Genomic DNA, 27604 nt, shown 5'->3' on the forward strand with positions numbered 1-27604 from the left:
TTTTTGGACCTAATGTCAGAGTATGATGGGCTCAATATATGAGCCCGCATTTTGCTTCAACGAGTCAATCCACATCTCAACTCGATCTGGTCTAGAGTCCAAAAAATAAAGTTAGTTGGTTCCTCATTTTTAACGAACTGTTAAATATTTTCGCATTATCTCTTGCATTTTATTATGAAAATTATGGCCATGGATATAGAAAAGAGAAACAACGACAGCTCGACAGTAGTAATAACAACTCTCAGCTTCAGCTAACCAACACACGTCACTGTTTCTGTATACATACAGCCAAGTTGTCCACTCTAGGACCAACACACGACCTTCCTCCTCTCTCTCTCTCTCTCTCTCTCTCTCTCTCTCTCTCTCTTTATTTCTGTGACAAGTGCCGTGAGCCCGTGAGAAAACCACTCATCATATAAAGATCTCTGAACTCTCTGACCCCAAAATACAAAAAGAGCTTTTTGCAAAGGCTCTCTCTCTCTCTCTCCCACATCAGAATTCTCATTCTGATTTTCCACGGAAACGAACGGTCCTGATCAACCCTGCTGTCCTTTCTCTTCATCTGCAAACTCCACACCCCTTCCTTATCTTCATTCATATTCCCTCAAACCTACAAACAGTTACCATCATCACTCTTGAGTGAAAACACCAAATGGGTGTGCATAGCAATTTATCTCCTTCTTCTTCTTCCCTTGCTGTTTTGCTAATCACACTCACAACCCTGCAACTACTTGGAGCAGAATCAAAGACCTTCTGGGGAGACATAGAAGCTCTCAAGGAGCTCAAGAACGCTCTGGACCCCACCTCAGTGAGCCCAGGCTCATGCATAAGCTCATGGGACTTCAAGCTCGACCCCTGCGACAATCTTTTCAGCGACCGATTCACCTGCGGCTTCAGGTGTGACCTGGTCGACTCAGCAACGAGTCGAGTCACCGAGCTCAGTCTCGACCAGGCCGGTTACTCCGGTTCGCTCTCCTCCATCTCCTGGAACCTCCCTTACCTCCAAACCCTCGACCTCTCCAACAACTTCTTCTCCGGCTCAATCCCGGACTCGCTCTCCAACCTGACTCGGCTGACTCGACTCGGTCTCTCCGGAAACTCCTTCTCTGGCTCCATACCCGCATCCATCGGATCACTCTCCAACCTCGAGGAGCTATACCTCGACAGCAACGGTCTCCATGGCGCAATCCCACCGAGTTTGAATCGGCTGGCGAGCTTGAAACGACTCGAGCTCCAAGGGAACCAACTCAGCGGCGAGTTGCCCGAGTTGGGTTCTCTGCAAAACCTCTTCTACCTGGACGCCAGCAACAACGCCATTTCTGGGCAAATCCCATTAACCCTCCCGAGCTCTCTGCTCCAAATCTCCATGAGAAACAACCGCTTGCAAGGAACAGTCCCGGAAAATATCAAACACTTGGGTTTTTTGCAGGTGCTCGATCTGAGTCACAACCAACTCGGTGGCTCTGTTCCCTCTTACCTCTTCGAGCATCCATCACTCCAGCAACTCACCCTCTCTTTCAACCAATTCTCGTCCGTACAGCCCCCAGTTTCTCTGGGCATCCAGAGCGAGCTGATTGCCCTGGACCTCAGCAACAACCAGCTCAAAGGGCTCCTGCCATCTTTCCTGCCCATGATGCCAAAGCTCTCTGCTTTGACATTGGAGAACAACAAGTTCATGGGTATGATTCCGACCCAGTACGCCTTCAAAGTGGCCCTACCCGGATCCGGAGTCTCGGCGTTCGAGAGGTTGTTGCTGGGCGGGAATTACTTATTCGGACCCATCCCGGGTCCGTTGCTGGTGCTCAAACCGGGTTCTGCAAATGTGGGTTTGGCCGATAACTGCTTGTACAGATGCCCAAGAGTTTTCTTTTTTTGTCAAGGTGGTGACCAGAAATCGCTCTCTGAGTGCAGAAGCTTCGGCCCAATAATCCCATGATCAAAACGTTATTATTTGTAACATTATGACATAAAAATTACTAATTTTGATTGCTTCCTCTCGTTCTGTTTTTGCTTCTTTTTTTTTCTTTTTTTGGGTTTTTTATTTATTTTTATTGGATTATTTTTTGAAGTGGGAAATCTTGTGTTAAATACTGTAGTAATGAGAAGGGTCGTCCTTGTCTGGTGGTACATGACCAAAGTAAATCAGCTTGCTAGATTTTTTTTTAATCTTCCTCTGACACCTGAACGCTAGGCGCACGTGGTTTTCTATGCTTCTGATGGCCTGAGGGCCCCACTCTGATGAACCAATCTCCTCACTTCTTTAGATTACTATTTGGTATTTTATACCTTTTTTATACGGTATGTACGTATAGACTGAATATGCTTGTACTGTTTTACAGCTTCCAGTTTTTATACCTTTTTTTCGTGGTACTTATACCACTGGTCCGAAAAAAAGAGTAAAATTTATACCACGTGACGATGTTCTAGTAAATATGTGGTGTGGCGGAGTTCACGATTTGAAAGAGTAGTCCAATGGTTAGTTTACATTATCTTCATACCAAACCTTCGCTTCTTGCTTAAATCATTGATTTACAGACTTCATTTTTCCTTTCCATTATGGAACCTACCAACCTCCACCACAGCATGATTCATGGGGCAACATTGATCCAGCCACAATACTCATTAGCAGCCACACTATAATAAGTCAGCTTAATGGTGGCCCTACTGATTTCATTCCTGTGTTTGAAAAGATTATGTTTCCAACTTACCAAAACTAGCATTAGCCACAGTGGAGCTAAACCCCAAATTACAAATCCTAGTCACTTCCCACTAATTATGGAGAGCATTTCTTATCTTAGTTGGAAGTTTTTTTTTATGAAGACTTTTTTTATTAGGATGGGCGGTAATATACTAAACTCATACACGCTGCACTAATGGGTACTTTGCATCCTAGTTAGAAGAAGATAACTTTAGTGTGAGGTGAGGCTTAGTTTAATAAATTCATACACATGAGAGACATGACAAAAAGTTTTGAGCTTTAATATAGCTACCATCTCTCTCTTCACTTCTTCCCTGCTGCACAGCTAGCTATAGAACACCTTCTCCATCACCCAATTAATTCTACTATCTCAGAAAATGAAGATTTCCATTCACAGCAGAACCTTGCTGCTCCTCCTTCTCTCACAGCTCCTCTCATTTCTTGCCTCCAAAGCATGCCATTTTGTAGACAAACAAGCCCTTCTCCATTTCAAGCATAACATCATTTCTGACCCTTCAAAGCTGCTGCATTCATGGTCAGTTTCCTCTGACTGCTGCTCTGCCTGGGAAGGTGTCGCGTGCAGCTCCTCTGGCAGAGTTGTCAATGTCTCACGTTCGGGACTTGTTTCAGACAATGACTTCATCGTCGACACGTACATGTCTGGTACTTTGTCCCCTTATATTGGAAACTTGTCCTCTCTTCAACTTCTTGACCTCAGTAATCTCAAGGACTTGAAGGGTCCAATACCACCAGAACTTGGGAAGCTATCTCAACTCACTCATCTCTTTCTTGATTCAAACAAGCTCATTGGCTCAATACCAACTACATTTGGTAATCTTTTTCGATTGGAGAAGCTCTTTCTTGGTGACAATTATATATCTGGTGCTGTTCCTTCCTCTGTTATTGGATCTTTGAGATCACTTGTGGAACTAGGCCTATCTGGAAATAGATTGTCAGGGCCAATTCCAACTTCAGTTGGGAAGTTGGTGTTGCTAGCAAAGCTTGATCTCCATGGGAACGATATCTCTGGTAGCATTCCCACTAGCATTGGCAAGCTAAAGAGCCTTATATATCTTGATTTGTCAGAAAATCAGATAAGTGGAAGACTTCCTCAATCCATTGGTGCACTTTCCCAATTAGTCTTGCTCTATCTCAATCATAATCAGATTACTGGAAGCATTCCATCTTCGATTTCCGGGCTCAATTCTCTGCGGTTTTGTCAGTTATCAGAAAACAAGCTCAGAGGCACTTTACCAGCATCACTAGGCCAGCTCCCAAAGATCGAAAGGCTCATTTTCGAGAACAACAAATTTTCAGGAAAACTGCCAGAAACCATTGGCCATCTAGCAACTCTTACTGACATTTTCTTCTCCAACAACCATTTTACAGGCAAGATTCCTTCAAGTTTTGGCAATTTACATAACCTACAAACACTAGATTTATCGAGAAATCGACTCTCGGGTCAAATTCCTCCTCAGCTAGCAAAACTACAGAGGCTAGACACTTTGGAACTTTCATTCAATCCTTTGGGATTGGTTAGTATACCAACCTGGTTTGCAAGATTAAAGCTTTTCAGGCTATTGTTGGCAAAAACTGGTATTCAAGGGCAGCTTCCAAGTTGGTTATCTTCATCATCTATATCCATACTTGACTTATCAAGCAATGCCTTGACAGGGAAGTTACCTCATTGGATAGGCAACATGAGTAGCCTATCATTTCTGAACTTATCAAACAACGGTTTCCATGCATCAATCCCAGCTGAATTCAAAAACCTTTCACTTCTAATGGATCTTGATCTACATTCCAACAAGTTCTCTGGCCACATGGATTCAATATTCTCAAAAGAATCCCAAAACCCTCTTGGCCAATTTAATTCCATTGATCTTTCTCACAACTTGTTCACTGGCCCCATTGATGAGGACATTGGAGAAAGATCCACAATGACTTCTATCAAAAGTCTAGTTTTATCACACAACCCATTGAGAGGAAGCATACCAAAGTCACTCGGGAAGTTGAGTGAGCTGCAGGTCCTAAAGCTTGTGTATAATCGGCTTTCTGGAAGGATACAAATGGAGCTTGCACATTCCACAAAATTGGCTACAATTCTTTTTTCAAGCAATAACTTGAGTGGCACTATTCCAAAGGAGGTGCTGAATTTGAAGGATCTTCAAGAATTTGATGTGTCTGGAAACCAATTGTCAGGGAAAATTCCTCCTCACAAAGCTATTTTCCCCTTGTCTGCTTTCGCAGATAATCCTGGCTTGTGTGGAGCTCCACTTCCTCCTTGTAACCACTCTTAGCATTTTCCCCAAAATTTCCATTTTTAAAGTTTATCTTGAAATTCTGATTAATGATGAAAACTTAAAAAGTTCAGATCTTTACTTTTTGTGCAGGCTTAAATGTTTATGCATCACTAAAATATTGAAAGTTCTGATGTGTTTGAGTCTTTACGTCCCCCTAACGGCTATTTTTCCAGCCCTAAGCTCCTCGAATCACGATTTAAAGCAGAGGCTAATTAAATCTTCAACCCCTTGAAGCACCATGTGAGGCAGGTATTTACTTGTAATATAAAAACACCGTCCATACCTACTACCCTAGCAAATCTGTTGCAGATAAATAATAAATAACAAAAAAAGCTTAATGTTGGCCAGGCCATAGGGGCAATGGACGACGTTGCCCTAGTTTTAGAACATGTTAAAATACTGTAAGGAAACAAATTGAGGTAAGCTGGTCATCCTCAAGACTCAAACCATGTCTTGTATTTTTCTCCTTGTTGTGTTGTTTGTTTTGGTGTCTAGTGTTTGGATTATGCTATGTCCATGATTCTGAGCTAGAATACTACTTTACACCGGCTACAACTCCCAATCAGTGAATTAAGTAATAACATTAAGCTGATAGGAGTACTTGATGTTGCATTGATTTTGAGGATATATCACCTCACAAAGTGGGGTGATGAAAGGAATAAATTTTGAGATTGTTCATATTTCATGAACCTAAAGTATTGTATTAACAAATAAATACAGGTGTTATAACTAAATGAATTGACAATACCACGTTATTGTGTGACAATCACATTGAGAAATTTCTGATGTTGAAAAGGTTCCATAAACGAAAAACAAAGCATTGCATTTATATAGGAATACGAGGGGAAAGAGAGAGATGTCAATCGAAAGGTATTTAATATTTATTCATAATCAAATTAAATGACCATTGATATCCTTTCGTAGCCACCAGATAAACATATATGTTATATATTATGTTATTTGGCTATAAAAATAACAAGCAGAGCACCAGTGGTCTAGTGGTAGAATAGTACCCTGCCACGGTACAGACCCGGGTTCGATTCCCGGCTGGTGCAGATATTTTTTTTGTTGTATTTTACAACAACATTTCAACTGGAAATTAAATTAATATGTGCCTGCTGCCTGCAGTTATATCATGTAGAGCACGCTTTTATTGACAGAAAATGCTATGCTTACCACATTTTTCATACCACATTCATACCACCTCTCTATGCTATGCTTACCACATTTTTCATACCACATTCATACCACCTCTCTAATAGAGAGGTGGTATGAATGTGGTATGAAAAATGTGGTATGTCTAGCATTACCCTTTATTGACAGTACATAGAAACAAGTTCCCTGCAATTTGCATTGATGGCTTCACTGCACACTCTCCTCCCTCTTTGCTTCATGCACCATTTTCATGCAATATATATAACCTGTTCATTATTGTCACTTCCTCCCCTTCACCCTCTTTTTAGTTATAAGAAGCAAAAGCTCTGACCACTTCTCTCAAAGCAAAAGCACAAACACCTTTGGGACCAGCAAAACATTTGCAAAAAATACTCATATATCGAGCACATCCAACATACCACATAATCAAAGTACTCGAACTTTTGGAGAGGAGGACCCGAACTTGGGTGCAAGGAAGCGAGCGTACTACCCTGTCCAAATATCCTAACCCTCTTTATAAACGTTAATGATTGTCTCACAAAACTACTTATCAAGAGTTTCCACTTCCAAAGCTCAATGGTGGTGGGATATGGTTTTAAATTAAGCTGTAATAATAAGTGGATGATGCAGAAAATGGAAATAGTTACGTGTTTGATAGATTATATGGGTTTAGAGTACCGAAGGCCCGTGTGTTGGCAGTTTCCAAGGCATGAATTGCGTTGCATTGTGCAGAAGAAGACTGCAAAAATTGCAAATTGCTTTTGGGCAACTGGTTTGGTTGGTGTGCCTGCATTACAAAGGCCGCCATGTCCTGCTTCTCAGCCCATCACGTGACAGTGCCTTGTGCCCCTTCTGCTGCTCAATGTTCATCATATCACCAGTCTTCATCTGATTTCGCCACGTGTCCTGTTGAGTTCATATCTGTGTCTCACGAGTGCCACAGAAAACTATTCATGCACGTTTCGCTTAAGGCTAAACCAAATTTGGAAAACTATATTACCCGAAAAGTGTGACAAAAATGCAAATAAGGATATACATATATATATATATATATATATATATATATATATATATATATATATATATAAAGAAGAAAAAAGAAAAAAGTTGAGGACAAATAAAGCAACCCAAAAGGAGTTTTTGCTGTCAAATTTGGACCACACCACATGTTTATTTGTTTGAACATGCATAGCTTTGGAGACGTATGTATGTGATATATTGAAGAACATGCATTCCATACTTTTGCCTCACGAAAAGCCTAACTAGGATTTGTGCCTATCTATCTTCGAAAAAAGAGGGAAGGGGACTTGATTTTGGGTGCCAATTATGCATCTATCGATCATGATCATCAAATCTAAACAAAACCCATATAGACAAGTTATCCATAATTGAGCACAAACATGACTGTGGTGCAAGGAAAGCGAGGCATAGCCGCACAGATAGAGACATCAATCGTCCACTTGCGTGTGGGTGATTGTTGATGCACATACACCCCCTGTGATGCATCAACGACTAACAACCACACCCGCATTCTCTGAAACTATGAAATCAATGTGAAAGTGAGTGTCTTTATGTATGTGGCCTTGTGTGTTTGTGAGAGAGACAGCATGCTTGCTTTACTAGCCTTGTACTGAAATGAAAGGCTAATTTGTTGTGAGCAGTAAGCCGATCAACCAACTTGACAATTGATCCTGCCTGGTATTCTGGTTCAAATATATCACTCAATCAAAGGCTCCTTGGACAGTTGATGTATGAAGTCTAGCTCATTAAACTACTTACACCTTCAAAATTGAAAGGGGTTCATAATGAAAGAAACGGGAGCCAAAAGTGAAAACCTCTAAATTATTTTTTCCTTCTCTCTGTGTTCCAGCTTCCAACTGTTGAACTCTGACCCTCTTTGATCAAATTTGAATGTGTTATTGAGTTTGTGACAGTCAGTCACAGTTGGTTGTACTTCAGATTAAGTGGGCTCTGTTAGCATTTAAGCTCCAAAAAATCATACACATTTGTTTGCAAGATGGATGTTTTCCAAATTCTGCAGTGCACGAGTGAAGGGGACTTTCTCTGTTCTTCTTTTTTGTGTCTCAAATCACTTGCCTTAAAAATTTATTAAGACAGCCCAGCCTCCGAAATTCCTTATTTGATTTAAATGATGGGCTCTAGCTCTAGCCCTTCATGGAGACAAATTTTTTTGAATGATGGGCCTAGGAACTCTCTTTACCTTTTATTGTTACAATGAAGAAAACATCAAACACAATTTTTTTCTGCATTTGTAATGAAATCTGAGTTGTTTATATCTATAAGTTATAACATTGTTCAAAACACTTTTTGTTGTCCAATAAAATATATCCCAACCATTTTGAAGTAAGTTCCAATCCTTTTTTTTCAACCCTCCTCTCATTTTTCATGTACCTATCAAATCTATCACTTACAATACCAACCCCTCTTCAATCTCACCCCTGATTTCTACTGTGTTTGCACTCACATGATGCAGTAATTTCAGACAAAAATTTTACTTTTCCCTGCAGCATAGGCATACCCTTGTCCTGAAAAGCAGATTCATGGCAGTCCACATCAAGCAGCTCAAAATGTTACCCATGCTTGGTTGGGACCACGAATCAAGGGAATCTACTCAATCATGGAAGCAGAGAGAGGGAGAGAAAGAGAGAGAGGGAGAGAAAGAGAGAGAGTCCACCCTCCACATCTCCAATGTGTTATCACTTTATCTATGCCCTCCATCATAAACACATCTTCATTCTCCAATTCTGGTTCCAAAGAAGGAAAAAAATATGTGTAGCTTAAGTATGTTTTGTTTACTCTAAATTAATATAATCAACGGGAAGAAGATTCGAACTTGGGTACAAGAGGACGAATTCAGTGTCCTGGCCAACTTGGCTAACCAACGTGTCTGCAGTAATAACTTAAGTATATTGATATTGAAAACCTTACATAAAGGAATATAACCAAATTTACACATCTGACTTCAAATTACTTGCCCCAGTTAAATCCAAGACCTAATACCTCATCCTATACCAAGAGAAAGAGTGTGAAAGATGTAAATTACTATTAAAAGTTAAATCCAATTCTTCCTCCTTATTAAGAGTGTGAGAGAGATATACTACCCTATTGGGAAGATTCATGGTTAATTTACCTAAGAAAATGGTGCCTTGCATGACCCTTTTCCATTCACAGATTATCAAGCATTCGGATGTTTCTGCATTTTGTTTTCTCCCATATAAGACAGATTGTGCGAAAGTTCTTCTAACCAATTTAATTGTTTGATAAATGTTCAGATACTTACAAAACTGAAATTATAATCTGATAACTCCCTAACAACAAAGTTAAATCATTACAATAGGGTAGAGTCATAAATAGTTGTCGCACTTGTAGTACTATCGAACACATATTCACGTATGTCGAACTTAAAACCTCCTCCAAGCCGGTTGGCGAGCTTCGTGAGGGATTTCCGCATAGATGGAGATACCTTATATCCATATCCATAATGAAAGAAGGCACCGTATTGCCAACAAAAGACACTGGACAGACATATATAAGACATGAGTCACCTTCTTCATTGGAAATTTCACAAGATTCCGTACTTTCTGTTTGTATTTTCACTTCTCATCACTTTCCCGTACCATCATCACAAACAACAGCACGCTCCAACTCCAAGGGCATTTCCGTCCAATCACTTTTTTAAAAAATATATCATTTGGGGCACCCCGTTGTATCCTGGTTGGGCTCCATATGCCGAGGAGGGCCAATCCGCATTCAATTTTCAAGCCCACTCGTTTATTTACTTTTTTCCGAACAAAAATAATAATAATAAAACTATTTCGTCGTCATTCCTTTCCATAATTTTGATTTTCAAAATTTGATTTTCAAATTTCAAAATTTTAAAACTTAAAAAAAAGAATTCTAATAATTGAAAGAAAGAAAAAATAACGTATGACTTATTGGGCAACGTCACCTGTCCAATAGTAACCCACCACGTGAGCAAACGACTCTGGGCGGCTGAAAACGACAAGGGAAGTCTACGAAGCCGGCTCTTTATACATGTTGTTGTTTTACCATCCCCATCTAGTAAACCGTCAACTATTGGAATCTCAAAATACGTATTTTGACTCTCTCTCTCTCTCTCTCTCTCTCTCTCTTCGTTTTTTTGTTTCCATTGACGATTTTTATTCCGCGGGAAGTTACAAAACCACCCCTACCGCATCTGAGCTGAGTCACTCAACCACTGGCGTTCACTAATAATTTAAGAGAGGGTTTGGAACACGTGACAGTGAGGAGAAAAAATTGTAGATTACATGAATAATTGTTTTGTTATTTCAATCAATTATATTCCGTCATATATGATAAAAATTTCATATAATGAAGTGTGATTGGATGGAGATAACAAAATAGTGTTATCACCCGTGACATGCAAGTCCTTTTCAACAAATAGAGTAGGTTTGGCATTAAGTGCAAAATTGCCACTTTAATAATAATATTATTAGATCGGAATTTGATAGCCATATCAATTTATCAATTTTTTAATTATAAATTATTCAATTTGATAGTGTAGGGGTTTAGAGCGTCGCGTGGTGTCGTGCACCAATATAATGTTATAGCATATGTTATTGTTATTTTTAACAACATACCCTAATAACATCACGCAGCAGTGTCACAACACAACTCAAACCTAAGGACGGATTTAGGCATGGGCTAGTGTGGGACTCTAACCTAGTGCTAAATTTGGAGATGAAAAAAATTAATGTTAATTTTATAAGTCAAACCCAAGTTAATTAAAAATAGTCCACCCCTCTCTATTGAAATTAGCCTATCACAACCATAAGATTTCATCTCTATAGGCAACCACACACATCAAACATCATGTTTTTCTATTACCATCCATGTAAGCTATAACTTTATATTTGAACTTGAGAGCTTAGAAGTAGTAGGTCTCTTCCTCTTTAAAATTGTATCAACCTATATTCAATGGGTTCTTTAATATTAGTAAGTTTCTCTCTTACTTTTTGTTTAATTTCAAATTTCAATTGTTATTGTTAACTTTTTATGATTTAGAATTTGGGTATTAAATTTTGGGGATTTTTTTTCTTCTGCAACTTACTAGGATTTTATTGATGACTCGTCATTTTTATGATTAAATCTATTAATTACTTGATCTCTGCTTTTATATAGTCTAGTTGTCTTTTGGTTTTGTTGAATGCTTGTAGCTTGTGATTGTGCAATTATAGATCTATATGACTGCACTCTCTGTGTTTATGTGTACTCCCATAAAATTTAAAAATTGTTAATTGAAGAATAGTTGCTACCACTCATTTTCTTTGCGTTTGCGTGTAAAAATAAACATATAGCCTATAGCCAATTAACCATGTAAACCTGTTTTTAAAAAGAAAAAACAAGGTAATATAATGGATCTCGTATTAAAAAATATTAGTCCACTCCTATAAAATTTCCTGGTCCATCCTTGCTCACACCTATGAGGGTTCGATCAGTGCTCAGCACACAAGAAGACCTATTTATATGGAAATAAAAATAAAAATAAAAATAAAAATGAAGGGGAATCATTTGAGTTGGAAGAGGTTGGAGACAAAAGCTGGACCCATGTCATTGACTCATTGGTTCGTATCATCACTTTTCTGCGCCTTTCGTTGCTTCTAAGCCATGTATGTACTGTCGTTGAACTTTGATCATTATGGAGATTGCAGATTGGAGTTTGGTTTTCCAGTCCAGGGGTACCATATAAATTTGGTCGTACCAATTTCTGGGCTGGCCTCAATTCATGAATTGATTAAAATTATGGATCAATTCAACTTGGGTTATCAGACCAAAATAATAAAATAATTCAATTTGGTTTGCCTCAGTTTGTTGAGATACAGTGATTCTCTTCTTTGTTTTATATGGAAAATTAATTAAGGTGATGTATATACGTGGATAAAAGTGGGATACAGTACTAATTAATTAGTGACCTGTCAAATATGCTTGGACTCATTGTATTGCGTCTACGGGCCAATAGTTTTACGACACATCACAAAACATTAACACGTTGGATATAACCTGAATTAATTGCCCTGGTTAATCACAACTTGAAGAAAACTCGTTAATATGTTGTCATGATCACACAACGTGTAGAAAATTAGTAGCTGTATTAATTATTTTGGAGTACAAGTGTCAAATGGTAGCTGCGTATGTGCCATGATTTATGATATCAAACAATTCATATCGTATTCATGTTCATTGCCGCCATTTACTCCAAATTCTCAAGAATTATGGAAGGAAAATAGAGAAAACCCTGTTAATTTATACTACTCTACAGTTTTTGTTTTTTGTTTTTTTTTGTCTTTTAAGCAAATGCAGTTTAGAATTCCTTCTCTAATAGAGGAAATGTCAGTCTCGCTCACCCAAGGAGTATAAGGGAGGGTAAAGACTATTAATTATGTGTGCCGTTGTATTAATCCAAGAACTTTTATTAAACAGGATATCACAGGTCCTCATATTTAGATTCTTAAGCGAACGGGACAGAGAAAAATGTATCAAGTGTGCCAAACATAGTTCATATTTGTGTTCTATATTTCACAAGTTATTTTAATTTTGAATATGAGCCAAGGGGCAATGTTTTTCACCATTTAAAAAAAAAAAGAAAAAGAAATCATCAATGCCATGCAATTATAGAAGTAAACACTAGAAGAAAAATGCTTGTCTAATTTTCAGAATAATGGAGTTATTATTAACATGTGTTTTGAATGAGTTTTTTTAATATATTAGACAGTAATTTGTAAGTACATATGAATTGCCTCCTTAAATGAAAGGAGCTAAGTAATGTTCAACACAAAAGAATTGTGCTCCCTTACTTTTTCGAAGTAATGAACTATATTTAGATCGTACGTTGTCAATGCAAGTGATTATGGACTATTAATTAAAACAGGATCTAACGGCAAAATCTAAGCTAAATGGATATATTCCAGTTCAATTTAGTTTTTTGATAAGCACTTAAAAAAACAAGAGATTTAGGGCCCGTTTGGGAGTGCTTCTGGAACAGTTAAAAGCGCTTTCTGACAACCAAAAGCGCTTCTTACAGCGTTTGGCAAAAAGTTTAGAAGTGCTTTTAGGCCATAGAAGCGCTTTATGGAGAAGCACCTGCCATGTGCTTCTTCAGGAAGCATTCCCAAGTGCTTTTTCAAGAAGCACTTCGATTTCTTATGAAAATTTCAACGTCTTTATTATAAAAGCACTTTTGATAGAAGCGCTTATAAGTAGAAGTGCTTCCTAAAGAAGCAGTCCCAAACGAGTAGTTAGTGAGAACAAAAAAAGAAAAAGAGGAACAAATAAGCAATGCGCCAATTTCGGTTGAGTTCGTAATAAAGTGCGAAAACTATGAGCGGGGAAACAAAAGCTTCGAGTGGTGAAGAACCAAAACGAGCGGCGATCAACGCGGTAGGATGATGTTGTAAATTAGTCAAAAGAAATGGCCAATTCCTTTCCTTCTCAAAGAAAAGTAAAAAGAAAGGAAAAATACACAAAGGTGGCGGTTTCCTAGGTATTCACGACGCAGTGGTTAGTGTGGGACGAACCGCACCCTATAATTCTTATCCCACTTCACCTCCCAAAAATCCAAATTACAAATTACAAAATTAAAACAAAAAAGAAAAACAAAAAAGAAAAACAAAAAAGAAAATGGAAGTTATATAAAGATGGGTGGGAGCTGTCTGTGGATATGGTCCGCCCTGGCCTACCCATATATGTACAAAACCCAGACAGGGAAGAAAAATCCAGTCAAAAGGGCAGTCCTCGTAATTTCAGACAGAAAAAAGAATATTTTTCCATATTTATTTATTTTTACAAAAACAAATATATTTATTTATGAACAGTACGGTTTATTTAGTACACAGACTGCAAACGTATCCAAAGTGTAAATACAGAGAACAGTATAGGTGGATATATAAAGTGGATGGGTGGGGAGAGAAGAAAAAAAAGGTAAATTAAAAGAGAGAGAGAGAGAGAGAGAAAGAAACGGGCACTTTTAGTATAGGCCACGGACGCTTTCAGCCCTAATTCAATGCTTTACCAAACTCACCACTCCTTTTTATTCCAATTTCATCCCTTTACTTGTTCAATCCCTTCTTCTTCTTCAACCACCTCAACCTCAACCTCAACCTCAACCTCTCTCCTCTCCTCTCTCTCTCCTCATCCTCCTCTGCTCTTAACCTGTCGTCCACCTCTACCTCCACAACAGGTATACATGAAAAAATGTCATTTTTGTCTTCAAATTAATCAAATAAAAAGGCTTGGGTTTCCTCCTGTTGTTTTCTGTAACCGCTATGTGTTTAGTGAAAGAAAGAATGTTGCTTTATTTTGGTTTTGGGTTTTTCTGGTTTTGTTGTCTTAGGTTGAAACTGAAATGGAATGCGTGGAAGCGGCCCTGAAGACCAGTATTAGGAAGGAGATGGCTGTCAAGGCGAGCCCACAAGTGGTTTTTGATGACTTGTTGTGGGGCGGCGTCAATGGACAAAACGGTGTCGCTTGTGACGATTTCTCAGTCGATGACCTCCTTGACTTCTCGAACGAAGATGGGTTTGTGGAAACAGAGGCTGAGGAAGACGATAAAGATAAAGTCAAGGGCTTTGCCTCTGTTTCGCCTCAGAAACAACCCCAGGACCCTGAGAACTCGGATTTGTCTGACAAAAACGAACTTGGGCCCGAACCCACCAGCGAACTCAGCGTTCCGGTACTTTCTCTTCCCAATTTCCATGTTTAAAAATGGTGATTTTGACCCTTTTTGAGGCCTTGGGTTGTGGTTTTTGACCAACAGCTACCATTTTTACAGGCGGACGACTTGGAAAACCTCGAGTGGTTGTCTCATTTTGTCGAGGAATCTTTCACGGAATTCACTACGTCTCTGCCGGCAGGGTTCATCCCCGAGAAGCCCAAGACTGAGAAACGACCCGACCCGGCAACGCCTTTACCCGAAAAACCCTGTTTCAAGACTCCGGTTCCGGCCAAGGCCAGAAGCAAGCGAACCCGAACTGGCGGCCGGGTCTGGTCACTGGGGTCACCGTCGTTGACGGAGACATCCTCGAGTTCTAGTTCCTCGTCGTCTTCTTCGTCTCCGTCGAGCCCCTGGCTCATTTACCCCACCACCCAGAACCACGAGCCGGCCGAAGCGGGCGGGGAACCGGTCGCGTCAGTGGAGAAGCCTCCGAAGAAGCCCAAGAGAAGACTGGTGGATGGAAGCTCGAGCCAGCCGCCTCGTCGGTGCAGCCATTGTGGGGTGCAGAAGACCCCGCAGTGGAGAACCGGGCCCAATGGAGCCAAGACCCTCTGTAACGCCTGTGGGGTCCGTTACAAGTCGGGTCGGCTCTTACCGGAATATCGACCCGCATGCAGCCCGACTTTCTCGAGCGAGTTGCACTCCAACCACCACCGTAAAGTTCTAGAGATGCGGAAGAAGAAGGATGTCCCCGGCGTGCCCGAACCCGGTTTGACCAGACCTCCGGTGGTGCCCAGTTTTGGTTAGGCAGAAAGAAAAAGGTTTAAAACTTTAGTTAGCAAGTAGGGAAGAGGACAATGTGAACCGGGGTTAGATTAGATTGAACCCGGTTCGAACAGGCCGGGTTAGTGTACATTTTTTCTTTCGTTTTTCCTTTGCATGGGTTGGTGCGGTAGGTTTGTAGGCATGTAACTGATTAGGCAGGACTTTACTAGTTTACTTAATATGTACTTAATTTTTAAATTATATTCTTGGTTTGTTTTTAATTTAATTCTCCTAATTAAAGTTTTATTTCTAATCTTTTTGGGTTATAATTAAATTAATTAATTGCCCCTAATTTTTGGTTCGATTTTTAGAGGGAAAAGGAGGAGATTTGGTGGTCTGTCGAAACTGACCCTTTGAGTGAATTTGAAACCGTTCAAAACCCTTTTAATTTGGTGGCCGTTGGAAAGCATGAATGTTATGAGCGAGCGCGCCACGAGAGAGGCCAAGGCTTTTCTCTAAACGACATAATTTCTCGTGGCGTAAACTGCACGTTCTGTGCTGAATCCTGACCGTTGGATTTTAAAAGGAGATGCTTCGATGCCTGCAAATCCTGATGTGATGAGGGTTATTTTTTTCTTTCTTTCTTGGGTTTTGGTGCTGGGTTTGGAGCCATTCGCATTCGCATTTCACAGTGGATATTGATATTTGTCCGAGGTTTAAAAGCATGCATTGGCCATGGAAGGCTTTAAAGGCGAAAAAAAAATATCAGGTAACAGTCGATAAGCCGAAGCCATTTACTAAGTCACAGTCCATTTCACAATTTAAAAGAGGATGCCGCGGGCACACATATAAGTGGTGACAGCCATAATTACCACCAAGCTATGACTCATCATTCCATGTTGGATTTTTTGCTTACAAAGTATGTACAAAAAGTTCACTAACCCTTTCTTGATTCCGAAACGGAAACTCCTTTAAAATTCATTACAACAATTTCGGTTTTATAAGTCTCTTTACGCTAACTAAATACAGTGATGACGTGTAGGCGGCTTTCAACCATTGATGTAAGTGAATTCAACAACTGATAGAAGCGAATGCCGCCGTAAATATCATGCTTTGGCTAAAGCAAAATAAGTACGAATTAGAGGCCTATGATTCTAACCTAATACAAACACTTCTTCCTTTTTGTGTTTTTGGTGCTTGTGTGTGTGTGTGTGTGGAAAGAGATGCATTAGGTTTGATATATTATATATGTTGAGTTGAGTGGGGGTAAAACTGCAGAGAAGTTTTCAAATATACCTCGAAATTGCGTTGTTGCTGGCGGGAATATGATGCCATGTGAATTCAATTCATATAGAAATGCTAAGTTACAAAGCGCATGCCATTTGTCGTCACATCCCTAATATTATATCAAAATTTATGCCTAAAACTTGTACATTTGTCTTCAGTCAAAATACAAGTCCCTTCCATTCTATTATTCTTTGTCTTTGTAAACCTTGCTGCTTGCCGAATTAGACAGCAAGAGCAAACTAAGATTGGACTAATTGTTGTATATTCAATAGCACAATGGGCAACTTAATTATACCTTTTTTTTATATAAAATAAATAAATATTTTAGTGTTGGAATTGAACTAAATAAATATTACAACCCAATGGATACTCAATTGTATCCTTTTCATTATTTGAATAATAAAAGATTCCAAGGCTCCAAGTAGAAAAAAACACATTCTTGTACTCAAACATAGACATGACTATCAAGAGTCAAATATAAAGTATTTTCTTGTTCTCGCATCTTTACAAGAAAACACTAATATATTAGGTGGAAACTCAACTTTCTTTATGGTATTAGATGGGGTTTGTTTATGTGTGAAGCCTAACGGCTACATGTCACCCAATATGTGTTGTTTACGTGTTAGACTTGAAAATTCATCACACGTGCGGGACATGTGACAATGTGAAGGTGAAAATGTCCAACATTGGAAAGTTAGAAAACTTTGCAAGAACTTGTAAGGTGTTGGACTACTTCCCCATCGTCAATTGATTTTGAAATGAAAACTCAACTTCCTTCTATTTAATATTTATAAATATTGATTTTTGAAGGGAAGAAGCTAAAAAAGTAGTGCCAAGAATTTCAGCTACTTCCATTGGTTGTAGCCATAATAATGAAAGAGCATTTCAAAATCAGGCCCCTCCGGGGCCTCCTTCCTACCAAAACCAAAGCTAACATAAAACCTAAACGCATAAGAAATTACCAAGTGTGGGCAAAATGCCATGGCAACTGGGTGCCCTACCATAATTGTTGAGTGGCATTTACGTGATGGCCATCTCCCACCAGTTCCAACCACTCTCTCCAACGTCCATAATAGTGCAACATTAACAAGGGATGCCTTTGTCCACTTGTGTGGGTCTTGCATGCCTTTTGATTTTGCTTAGGTATTTGACTTTCTCAGCTTTCCCTTCCCTTCCACAAAACCTTTATCATATCTCCCAAGTAAAAAAAATGAAAAATACGCCCATGACCCAAAAGAAAAGAAGTATACGCAAAAGAGTAGTTTAAAATATCGCTTTGTTGAGAAGAAAAGAAGTATGCATTAATTAAATACAAATGGACTTTATATAATCAAATTATGTGTGTTGAGAAAAGTGTAGCACACGTCCAACGCATAGAGTGATAGAATCAATTAGGGTTTTGAATCGAGTTGATGCCTTTGATAACAGAAAATGTGTCGCATTCAGAAAATAGAAAGAAATTTCTGGCATTGTTTTTTCTCCCCAAGGCCATCAACAACAATGATGATGTTGATGATGATGGCGATGCAGATGTGTGGTTAAATTAGGTGAATTAAGATATTTATTTCTGCATAAACATTAGGTGGTCAAAATTTTGGGCCGGCCTTTCACTTAAAAGAGTAGTGATGTTGTGCGGAATGGATTGCCTCGTGCCCTCCATTTGGAAAATCCAAAGGCAAAAGAGCTCTCTCTCTCTCTCTCTCTCTCTCTCTCTCTCTCTCTCTCTCTCTCTCAACACCCACATGCTAGTGAGTAGTGATTGTACCCACCTCACCCAACCTTTTTTGACCATAATGTTTGTTCAAGAATCAACGGCCTTTTGGCCTCTGCCTTGTAAAATTCTTGTAATTATACTCGTTTTCAAATAGGAGGGTTTTAACTTATCAGCCCCATCCAATAATGTGCGAGTCTTGTTCACTCCAATAATCCCTCTGTTTTTTACTCTTTTGCTCTTAGACTTAATTACCTCAACGAATAATTTGATTGCGAAATGCAAGTTGATTTCATTTTGTGTGCTGTGATGTCTATCTAATCTACCAAAGTGGTACACCTTTTTGCTACCACTGCAGATAACTAGATATGGGTTATTTCCATAAATGAATTTTGCTATATTTATCGCCATAGTGCACAAGGACGAACTTTAGTTGAAAATCGTTCATGCACGTGTGAGTGATTGACGATAGACTTTGCAAATTGAGCCGGCATGGCTATTTTGTTTGGGGTAGAAGAGAAGTAAGATTTAGTCATTGGAATGTGCTGTAGGGACCACTAAGATTGCTGCATCAAACGACCCCCACACATTATTGAATCCTATCGTATGTTTAAAAATTGTTGTTGTTGATTTTGTAAAGTCAATATGTAGGTCCATTGAATTGAGTTATTATTTGATGAGAAAATATCATCGGAATTGTCAAGTCATACTTGTTTATTGAGTATTAGAAGTCTAAATTCTGTTGACTTGATCGTTCATCTAGAATTATTATAAGGCTAGCATGTGTTTATTATAACTTGAATCTGGCAATCTGCATATGCAATTGGTCTGCAACACAACTCCCAAGCTCTAGGCTTTAATGTGATCAGAAGAAAAAAAACACGTTTGGCCTCGTTTCAGTATTGCTAGTAGGCAATGTTTGCTTGTCAAATTCGATAAGCAATATCAATATTTATCGGATTCTTATTTGTAGACCTGACAAAATGATATGCATGATACGAAGAGACATGAAAAATTAGGTATTCGGACCAAACACGACACAACACGTAAACTTTGCGAATGAGTTTGAGTTTTTATATATTTGGACCTGATAAGTTAACGTGTCTAGTTTGAGTTGAACATAATCTCACACAACACGAACACGGTAAAACATGACACATTGCCAAATTTACTTATTTTCATATACAATGCTAATAAATCGTTAGACAACATAACATAGCAGATATCAAAAAAAAAAAAAAAACCATTATCTATATTGGTGCAAGGCTTATAGTTTCACTTGCAGTTGGTATCAATCATTGAGCCCATTGATTGTTTGTGATTCGAACCCATTTCAGATTTCCTCATAAGTCTCACAATTCATTAATATTAGTATGTTTTAGAGTTTAAAATGCCAAATGGCCCATGATGAAAGATGTAAGATTTGCTAAAAGGCAGCCTCTCCGGCCCTAGTTAACTCCCCTAAAGGCCTGTCAATGCAATCTTTACATTTCTACATTAACTCAATCTTAGGAGGTTAGAATGAGGGGTTTTTGTAAAGGGTTAATGAGGAGGTTCTCAATAACGGTTTGATTCAATGCAAAGTTATTATTGGACTGTTGGATTGAACCCCTTCATTATAACCCCTCGTTATAGAAGCTCCGTGAAAAGTTTGGGTGCAATTGTGCAAAGAAATATCTGTAACACAAAAGGTGAAGCATTAGCTGCTCCAGTAAAAGTGAAAAAGATCAATTTAAAGCAAACATGAGAAAGAATGATATCATATGAGATGGAGGCACATAAAATGATAAGCTTTTTATTCGTAGTTTCTTCTCTGGCATCGCATAGGTAGGTGTTTGGCAAATCACCAATAACTCTTCAACACAACATACACACCACTCACTAAAAGTTCCCTACTTGGGTATCTTTTATTACATTTTCATCACATTGTCAGTGTAAAGAAATATTGATCTTAAAAGAGGCAAAAGTTTGCTCAGAAAGTAAAAGCAATATAATCCAAAATAAACGTGGAAACTGGTCCAATTTCTTGCACCCTTCTACAAAGTTTGTTTGTTCATGCAATGTGCATGCCCAAAACCAAACCTTGCATTAGCTCTAAGGACTGCCTTTCCTTCCTCCAATTGCTTTTGGATGGCCACCACATCCCCAAGCCCAACAACCCTTGTTGTTGCCGCCACTACCACCTCCTCCTCCCCAACCCCAACCTCCACCTTGACCGCCACCACCGCCACCGCCTCCTCCACTTCCACTGCCACCTCCCCCACCACCTCCTCCTCCACTACTACCACCACCGCCGCCTCCACCACCACCACTTCCTCCGCCCCATCCATGGCCTTCGCCATTCCCTCCACCTCCACCACCTCCACCGCCGCCGCCACCACCACCACCACCACCACCACCACCACCACCACCACCACCACCACCACCACCACCACCACCACTGCCTCTTCCTCTTCCTCTTCCTCTACCATTTCCTGTTCTTTTGTGGCCTCTACCTTCTCCTTTACCTCTTCCATCTCCACTAGCTCCACCATTCCCACCACCTGCTCCGCCACCACTTCCCCCACCTCGACCACCATTTCCGCCTCCACCTCCACCTCCTCCACCACCACCACCTCCTCCTCCATTTCCACCTCCATTTTGATTGTTATTGCTTTTGACTAAAACTTCATCAGATGAAGCATTCAGCTTGGGCATAGCAGCAGCAGTGGCATTATTAAACCCAGCATTAATGCCACCATCTATTGCATCAGAATGTTCGAGCCCATCAACCAAACATATGCTCGAAAAAACAGCGAGACCTAAACAAACTCCAAACACTCTACCCTTAATCTCCATCTTCTGCCTCATGAACTTGAGATCAATGCAAAAACCTAAGTCATCCCCAACCCTCTTTATACTCTTCGAATAGAATATATTGTACTTCCAATTGGCAATGCAGCTCCCACTATAACTAACTTCCAATAAGTAGCAAACCCTAACCCCTCCCAAAGGCTGCAAAAGAGATAATACATACAAAGAGTAGTAGTGAGATATCATATTTGATGACTTGTTGCGCAATTTGCAATTTGTCCCCACTTTTTATTATTTGCGTGACCTCTGCACGCTTTTCCTTTTTTATAAAAGCCAAAGTCTCTTGTTTCCATCACTCTGGTTAACTCTATAAGACTAAGACCCATCTTTGTTTTGTTTGTATCCCAAGCCCCCCACCACTTTCGTTGTATATTAGCATACTGAAAAGCTTCCAGTTGGTCCTCTATAAGCAACTTGTTTATCTGTCAGGCACGTTCGAATCTCTGTCCTTCAGATTAATTAATACAAATTTGATTTTTTTTTAGGAACTTACATGCACTATACGGATGCTAGGACTCGAACACTAATGGATCCTTTGCAATACAAATTCGATTAGTGTGTACTATCTCGTGCTATTAAACTTGCTTGATTCATTAAGAGAGTAACAAGTCAAAATAAACAGAATTTAGGTTTTCTTCTTTGAGCAAAAGCAATTTGGACTTTTTTCAGCTGTGCTTCCTTCCACATAAACTAAATAATTCACAAGTGGGTGGACGAGAGTCTGAGGTTCCTTTGGCTTCACGATTGAATGAGAATACAAGTGGTGGCCACGTGAAAAAAGAATGGAAGTACAAGGAGAGGAGAGGGGAGGGTGGTGGTGGTGCTGTCTAGTATATATATGTTTATAATGGCTCTAGGTTTGTGGTGGAGATTTTGAGAAGTGCAATCCACATAAGGTCCCCCAATAGTTGTGGGTGCATGCCATTATTTTTCCATGTGATGAAATCGCCATTTCTTTAAGCTATGCCTTCTTTTCTTTTGGTCTCAAATTTTTTGTCTTTGCATTCAGACTAGTCACAAGAAGAAAGTTCAGAGTTGGGTTTGGTCCATTGGATGTGGCAGGTTACAAAACGATCCAAGTTTGATGGTGGACTGAATTTGAATTCGAACAGTAGTTGATCGGTAGAAAGTTAAAGGGCCTGGTCCAATGTTCTGGTAGCCCAAAGCAATTTAAGTAGTTTTGTGGTCAGCATGAGACAGCCCAATACATACACAGTACACCTCATGGTGAAACTAGGACTAGGACATAGTAAATAAGTAGGTTATTTTCAAATAAAGTTTTGAAGATGCGAGTTTAATATAATCCTTAAGAAAAGTTAGAATGGATTATCAATAGTGCGGCTTAATTTAAAAACAATTTTGTTTTTTTTTTCTTTTCAGTATATACGTTTCAAACTTTAGACCTCGGAGATGGGAGACTTAGAATTCTGCCCTAAATATGAGACTTAAGTCCTAACTAGACATTGAGCTTCAAACTTTACGATTTGAACCTCAAATTATAGGCCTAAAACTACACATCAAACTTGGGTTTGGAGTCCTAAACCCTAAGTTCGATCGAGCTTGATTTCTGGCCTCCGAACTTTGGATGCTAATAAACAAAAGCAAAAGTAAAGGAACTGTTACATTTGTCCTCACATCACTTCTTGAAGAGATAAAGACTCAAAATTGAACAATTCTCACCAGTTCAATTGGTGATGTTAGATTTTGTCCTCACTTTCTACCCCCTTCCCTAAGTTTTCTTCCCAAACTAACAATGTTTGCATATGACATATATGCTTATGTTCTCGTTTGTTTCACTTTTGTTTAGCCATTTACGGAACCCATTATCTTATTACTTGACCTATCAGACTGTCATCAAGTGTTAATCTGGTTTCACATCTAGGGGAAAGAAAACTCACCCAAGTAAACAATCTGACCAAATCAAAAGAATTGTAGTTTTATATTAAGATTTTGTTGCAAATTTCCACATCAACTCCTCAATTTTCTTTCTGAAACTAATAAAAGAAGTGAACTTCATCCTCCCCTCTGTGTTTTTTTATTGCGGTAAATCTCAGTTAGTGGAACTTGGGTGATCTTGCTGAGACCGTTTCAAATTTCCATAGGAGACGTAAACCAATTTAAGAGCAAAAGAAAAAAAACCCACATAAGAGTTCTTGACCTCTCTTTTTCAACAATCACCATCACTTAATTTGTTGATTAATTAATTAAACATGTTTTGTTCGGTAATTAGATGGAATTAGCATAGAAATTTCCATATAGGCATTGTTGCATGACCGCGGGGGTCAGGTCCACTCCATGCTTTGTGTTCTGGAATTAATCTGAATTGTGCAAACACCTAACTCTGCAAAATGCCAAACCACCCAATAAACAATTCATGGTCGTCAAAACACCGCACTTACTCTCATATGAACACGTCAAACACGAGATCATGGACTTCATATGTCAAAAAAAACCACCATTTATTTGCAGATAATAATTAACACCAAAAAAAAAAAAAAACGCGTCCACAACATGTCATGCATACATAAAGCAACAACAGCAGTAGAGTTACTGCATGCCCTTAATGGCCGAAACTTTTGGCCTAAATTTTCTTCACCTTGACAGAATTCATGCACAAAAGGGGAAAAGTCCCTGACAAGAAAAATGATTTGAAACTATAACTTGAGGTGTACGTTTTAGGGCATGTATTTTCTATTACCCCTCTCTGTTTTCCTCTTTATTTACAATGGCATGCATCCGCACGATAATAACGTGCGAATATTCGAATAAGAGAATAACTATATATATATAGACCCTAATGAAATAAAATTGTGGGTGTTTCCCACCAAGTTTTGTAATTGTGTGCTCCAGCAAATTGAAGATTTGGGGTTTGGTTTTTTGGAAGTGAAAGAGAAAATCCAAAAAAACAATGTTATCTGAAATGTGACATGTTCCCACCACTAGTATATACCACTCACTCATCAACAATTGTATGATTAAAAAGGCAAAAAAAAATAAATTTAAAAAAAATTCAAACATGAAACAGCTTTTGGCAGCTTTTGGCACCAGCACAAGCAAATGAATCCATCATGGTGATGAGAGCATTATGCAACAAGAGAAGTAAAAAGATTGACATGAAACGGAGGAAGATTGATGGTGAGGTCACAATGACTAAACATGAAGTAAGAAATTGTCCGGCTATATATAGCCAGATGAACCATGTCACAAGTAAGCTTCTAGATTTTATTTTTATTTATTTTATTTTGTTGAATACAGCCACACTTAAAAGACAGTCCATTGTTTTATGTTGGTTTTTCACACACTCAATTGCTGGGGTAAAATCTTTTCATGGACGATGTCGTTTTCGTCAGATTCCAATAAGATCAAAACAAGTGTTGCCCATCTTGATCATTGACAAAGATGAAACGGCGAGTGTGTGTTGATTAAGACAAGAATGATGTGAATGGCTTACCTAATTATTATTGCTTATCTCTGGTGGGATTGCAGGAAGGAAGACACATCAAGCAGTTTGCGTTGTGATAAACCCAGCTACTTCCATCTCCCTCAAACTGGGAGTCTCAATTAATTCGATGAGAGGATTTTGGTAATTCGTTGGCTCAAAATCATCAAAACAGCAGCAAAAAGTCCTTGTATTGATTTATTTGAAAAACTGGAAAACTTTGGAAGCTTCATGCACCTGTCCTCCTCCTCCTCCCCCACCAACATGTTATGAACAATGAAAACTAGTAACAGGGACACTTGTATATTTTTCTGGTACCAACTGCCTCTGCTTTACTAGATTCCTGACAGCTACGTACTTGCAATTGGTATAATTTTTTATGAAATAAATAGTATTCAACAAGCACTTTTTTGTTTGTTTTTTCATACAAGTTACAACAATTGTATTTCAAGTCAAAATTTCTATGTCAGTTAAGATGAAATGTCGAGTGAACCTTTCAAACTTACTGGTGTTTTTTTTCAGGGTTAATGTCATTTTACTTCTAATCCAAGTAAGCTTTATTAAGATATGTCAACTCGCTAACTAGAAACATATTATCTTTAAATTGAGTGACTTGATTAGAATGGTCATGTGCAGCTACTCATATGTGAGACGCTCGTTGTGTATAACGGGTGCATGCATGGTAACTAGTCATGATCTACAATGACATCGCGTTTTGGTGAGATAGGAATATGAATGCAAATATGTAATCTGTTTGCTAGGTCTCAGGAAGGTGAAAATGAAATGTCTCTCTCTGTTTCTATCAAGTTCTACGAATTTCCAGAAGGGTCGGCGAAATAATTCACTGGGTTTTGTTTTCGAAGTTCAAATCGTGTAAAAAAATGTTCTGTCTGATCAAGAAAGGAAGGAAAATACGTACAAAACAAAACAAAGTTATAGTAAAATTGCAATCTTGACTGAGAATTAATTCACTGTTTTCGTCCAAAAAAAAGAGAGAATTAATTCAATGAAATAAAAAAGGTGACGACCCTCGATGATGTGCACTGTGAGCCAAAACTAAGACATATCTTTTGTCAAAAAAGACTGTTCCCCTTGCTGATCAATCTTCTGGCTATCCTCTCTCTCCTACTACAATTCAAACTTTCCGGCCAAACTAGCTACCACCGCCTCTTGATTCAGTGACGTTTCATAGACAGTGTAGGCTTTTGACGTACAAGTGGATGCCAAGTTATTCAAATTGATGAAAACTGAACGTCCGATCAAAAATGATAACAGATTAAATTGACAAAATTAAACCACGATCGCTACCAATAACCGTAAACTACAAGGATCATTTGTGGTTTTTGGTCAATACAAATGATACAATATACATGTCTACATCTTTGACAAACGCAGCATATCTTAAATGATTATCAAACTTCTACTTATTGTTCATCTTAAATTTTAGGTAAACCAGAAGAATTTATGCATGGCAATCCCTTTTGGAAATGTCCCCTGGTAGTTAATATTCTATTCAATTATTAAGGGCTAAATTGTGTTGGATTTTCTATGATATGATTTGTTTTGTTTTTTTTATTGATAACGTACGTTATTAAATTTTAATTTTGTATCACGTTATCATGATACGTGTTGTATTCGTATATGGCAAGGTCAAGAATGCGAATTTTTACAAGTGGCAGTTGAAGATGTTGACCGTTACTTCCCTTAATTAATTGTGTGATGCAGTCGTTTTTAGTTTCCATTATCCGGGGTCCAGACATATTAACTTGATGTATGTCTGATTTAGAAAGGTATAGGCCGGAAATACACATGATTTTTTTGGCCTGAAGTGGTGGTCCACTAGCACATCTGAACTTTTCAATTTTGGGGGATTTAAGTCATGTAATGATTTAGACACCTCAAAATGGGCCATGATTTATCAACTAATGAGGCATGGTTTTGGGTGCTCTGAGGTTTTCCACAGTGCGATTCACATTGCTAATGGATTCATGGAATGAATATTATTTGATGAAAATGATACAAGTGGGAAAATATCAAATCAAATCCCACAGGCCACAGACCACAGCCATTGAATTAATTTTTAAAATAATAATGATGTTATCATGATGCTAAAACACGCAATCTAGCTACCTGGCTCCTAATCTTGTAATCTTATCTTAGTTTTGAAGTATATTAATAAAGATTATGTAACAAAACAAAACCATTTAACATATGGCAATTACTATAAAAACATTTGGGGAAATAAAAAAGAGGTTGAAATGGTGAAATGGAACAGTCAATGGCTTGAATGTCTAAACCTCGACAGCTACTGGATATGCATAAGGTCCTGCATCAAATCTTTCACCTTTCACATGGACACACTGACCAATTTCTATGCGAAGCCTCAACCATACACTTTGCTATTTGGATATTATACTAATGAATCATGACGCAAATTGAAGAAATAAAGAATTAGGTGGGCAGCTGGCTGTGCTATCTTTAACCCTAAAGACAAATAGAAACTCCCAAAACAAGCTCGGTTTGTTTTCTAAGGACCATCAATTTGAATTAAAATTTAAGGAACACAAATTTATACAAGATTCAATAACTTATCTAGTGAAATATGTACCTATCTGGGTCGCTATTCTTTGAATTAGAAATGTTAAATGATAAGTTACGGTTAAGATGGATGGTTTTCTAA

The 27604-nt window shown here is 38.6% G+C and overlaps 4 protein-coding genes, 1 long non-coding RNA gene and 1 other non-coding gene across 7 annotated transcripts; 4 read left to right on the forward strand and 2 right to left on the reverse strand.

Annotated features, from left to right (window-relative positions):
• The first annotated feature begins 358 nt into the window (after positions 1-358).
• On the forward strand, positions 359-2127 carry LOC110758157 (Leucine-rich repeat (LRR) family protein). Its single transcript, XM_021959965.2, has one exon. It carries the CDS (start codon positions 653-655, stop codon positions 1934-1936), a length of 1284 nt encoding a protein of 427 aa, XP_021815657.1. The 5' UTR covers positions 359-652; the 3' UTR covers positions 1937-2127.
• A 750-nt stretch (positions 2128-2877) lies between these two features.
• On the forward strand, positions 2878-5440 carry LOC110758453 (uncharacterized). Of its 2 annotated transcripts, XM_088256069.1 has the most exons (2): positions 2878-4984; positions 5092-5440. In XM_088256069.1, the coding sequence occupies exons 1-2, from the start codon at positions 3076-3078 to the stop codon at positions 5121-5123; spliced, it is 1941 nt and encodes a 646-aa protein (XP_088112195.1). In that variant the 5' UTR covers positions 2878-3075; the 3' UTR covers positions 5124-5440. The 2 variants fall into 2 exon arrangements, with proteins under 2 accessions (XP_088112195.1, XP_021816018.2); XM_021960326.2 differs by lacking the exon at positions 5092-5440 and having other exon boundaries at positions 2881-5079.
• A 420-nt stretch (positions 5441-5860) lies between these two features.
• LOC148293352 (uncharacterized) lies at positions 5861-7168 on the reverse strand. Its single transcript, XR_015836976.1, has 2 exons — positions 6312-7168; positions 5861-6148 (listed from the first exon to the last, which is right to left on the reverse strand). It is a non-coding gene; the product is annotated as an uncharacterized LOC148293352 (long non-coding RNA).
• Positions 5986-6056, forward strand: TRNAG-GCC (transfer RNA glycine (anticodon GCC)). The gene has a single exon. It is a non-coding gene; the product is annotated as a tRNA-Gly (tRNA).
• A 6973-nt stretch (positions 7169-14141) lies between the features above and the next one.
• Positions 14142-15915, forward strand: LOC110758471 (GATA transcription factor 5). Its single transcript, XM_021960347.2, has 3 exons — positions 14142-14395; positions 14549-14887; positions 14987-15915. The coding sequence occupies exons 1-3, from the start codon at positions 14219-14221 to the stop codon at positions 15674-15676; spliced, it is 1206 nt and encodes a 401-aa protein (XP_021816039.1). The 5' UTR covers positions 14142-14218; the 3' UTR covers positions 15677-15915.
• A 4486-nt stretch (positions 15916-20401) lies between these two features.
• LOC148293353 (uncharacterized) lies at positions 20402-21686 on the reverse strand. The gene is made up of 2 exons (XM_088256125.1): positions 21032-21686; positions 20402-20992 (listed from the first exon to the last, which is right to left on the reverse strand). Exons 1-2 carry the CDS (start codon positions 21669-21671, stop codon positions 20727-20729), a joined length of 906 nt encoding a protein of 301 aa, XP_088112251.1. The 5' UTR covers positions 21672-21686; the 3' UTR covers positions 20402-20726.
• Between the last annotated feature and the right edge of the window lie 5918 nt (positions 21687-27604).

The sequence above is a fragment of the Prunus avium genome, chromosome 7 (genome assembly GCF_965620075.1).
Source record: "Prunus avium chromosome 7, drPruAviu1.hap1.1, whole genome shotgun sequence".
Classification (NCBI taxonomy): domain Eukaryota; kingdom Viridiplantae; phylum Streptophyta; class Magnoliopsida; order Rosales; family Rosaceae; genus Prunus; species Prunus avium.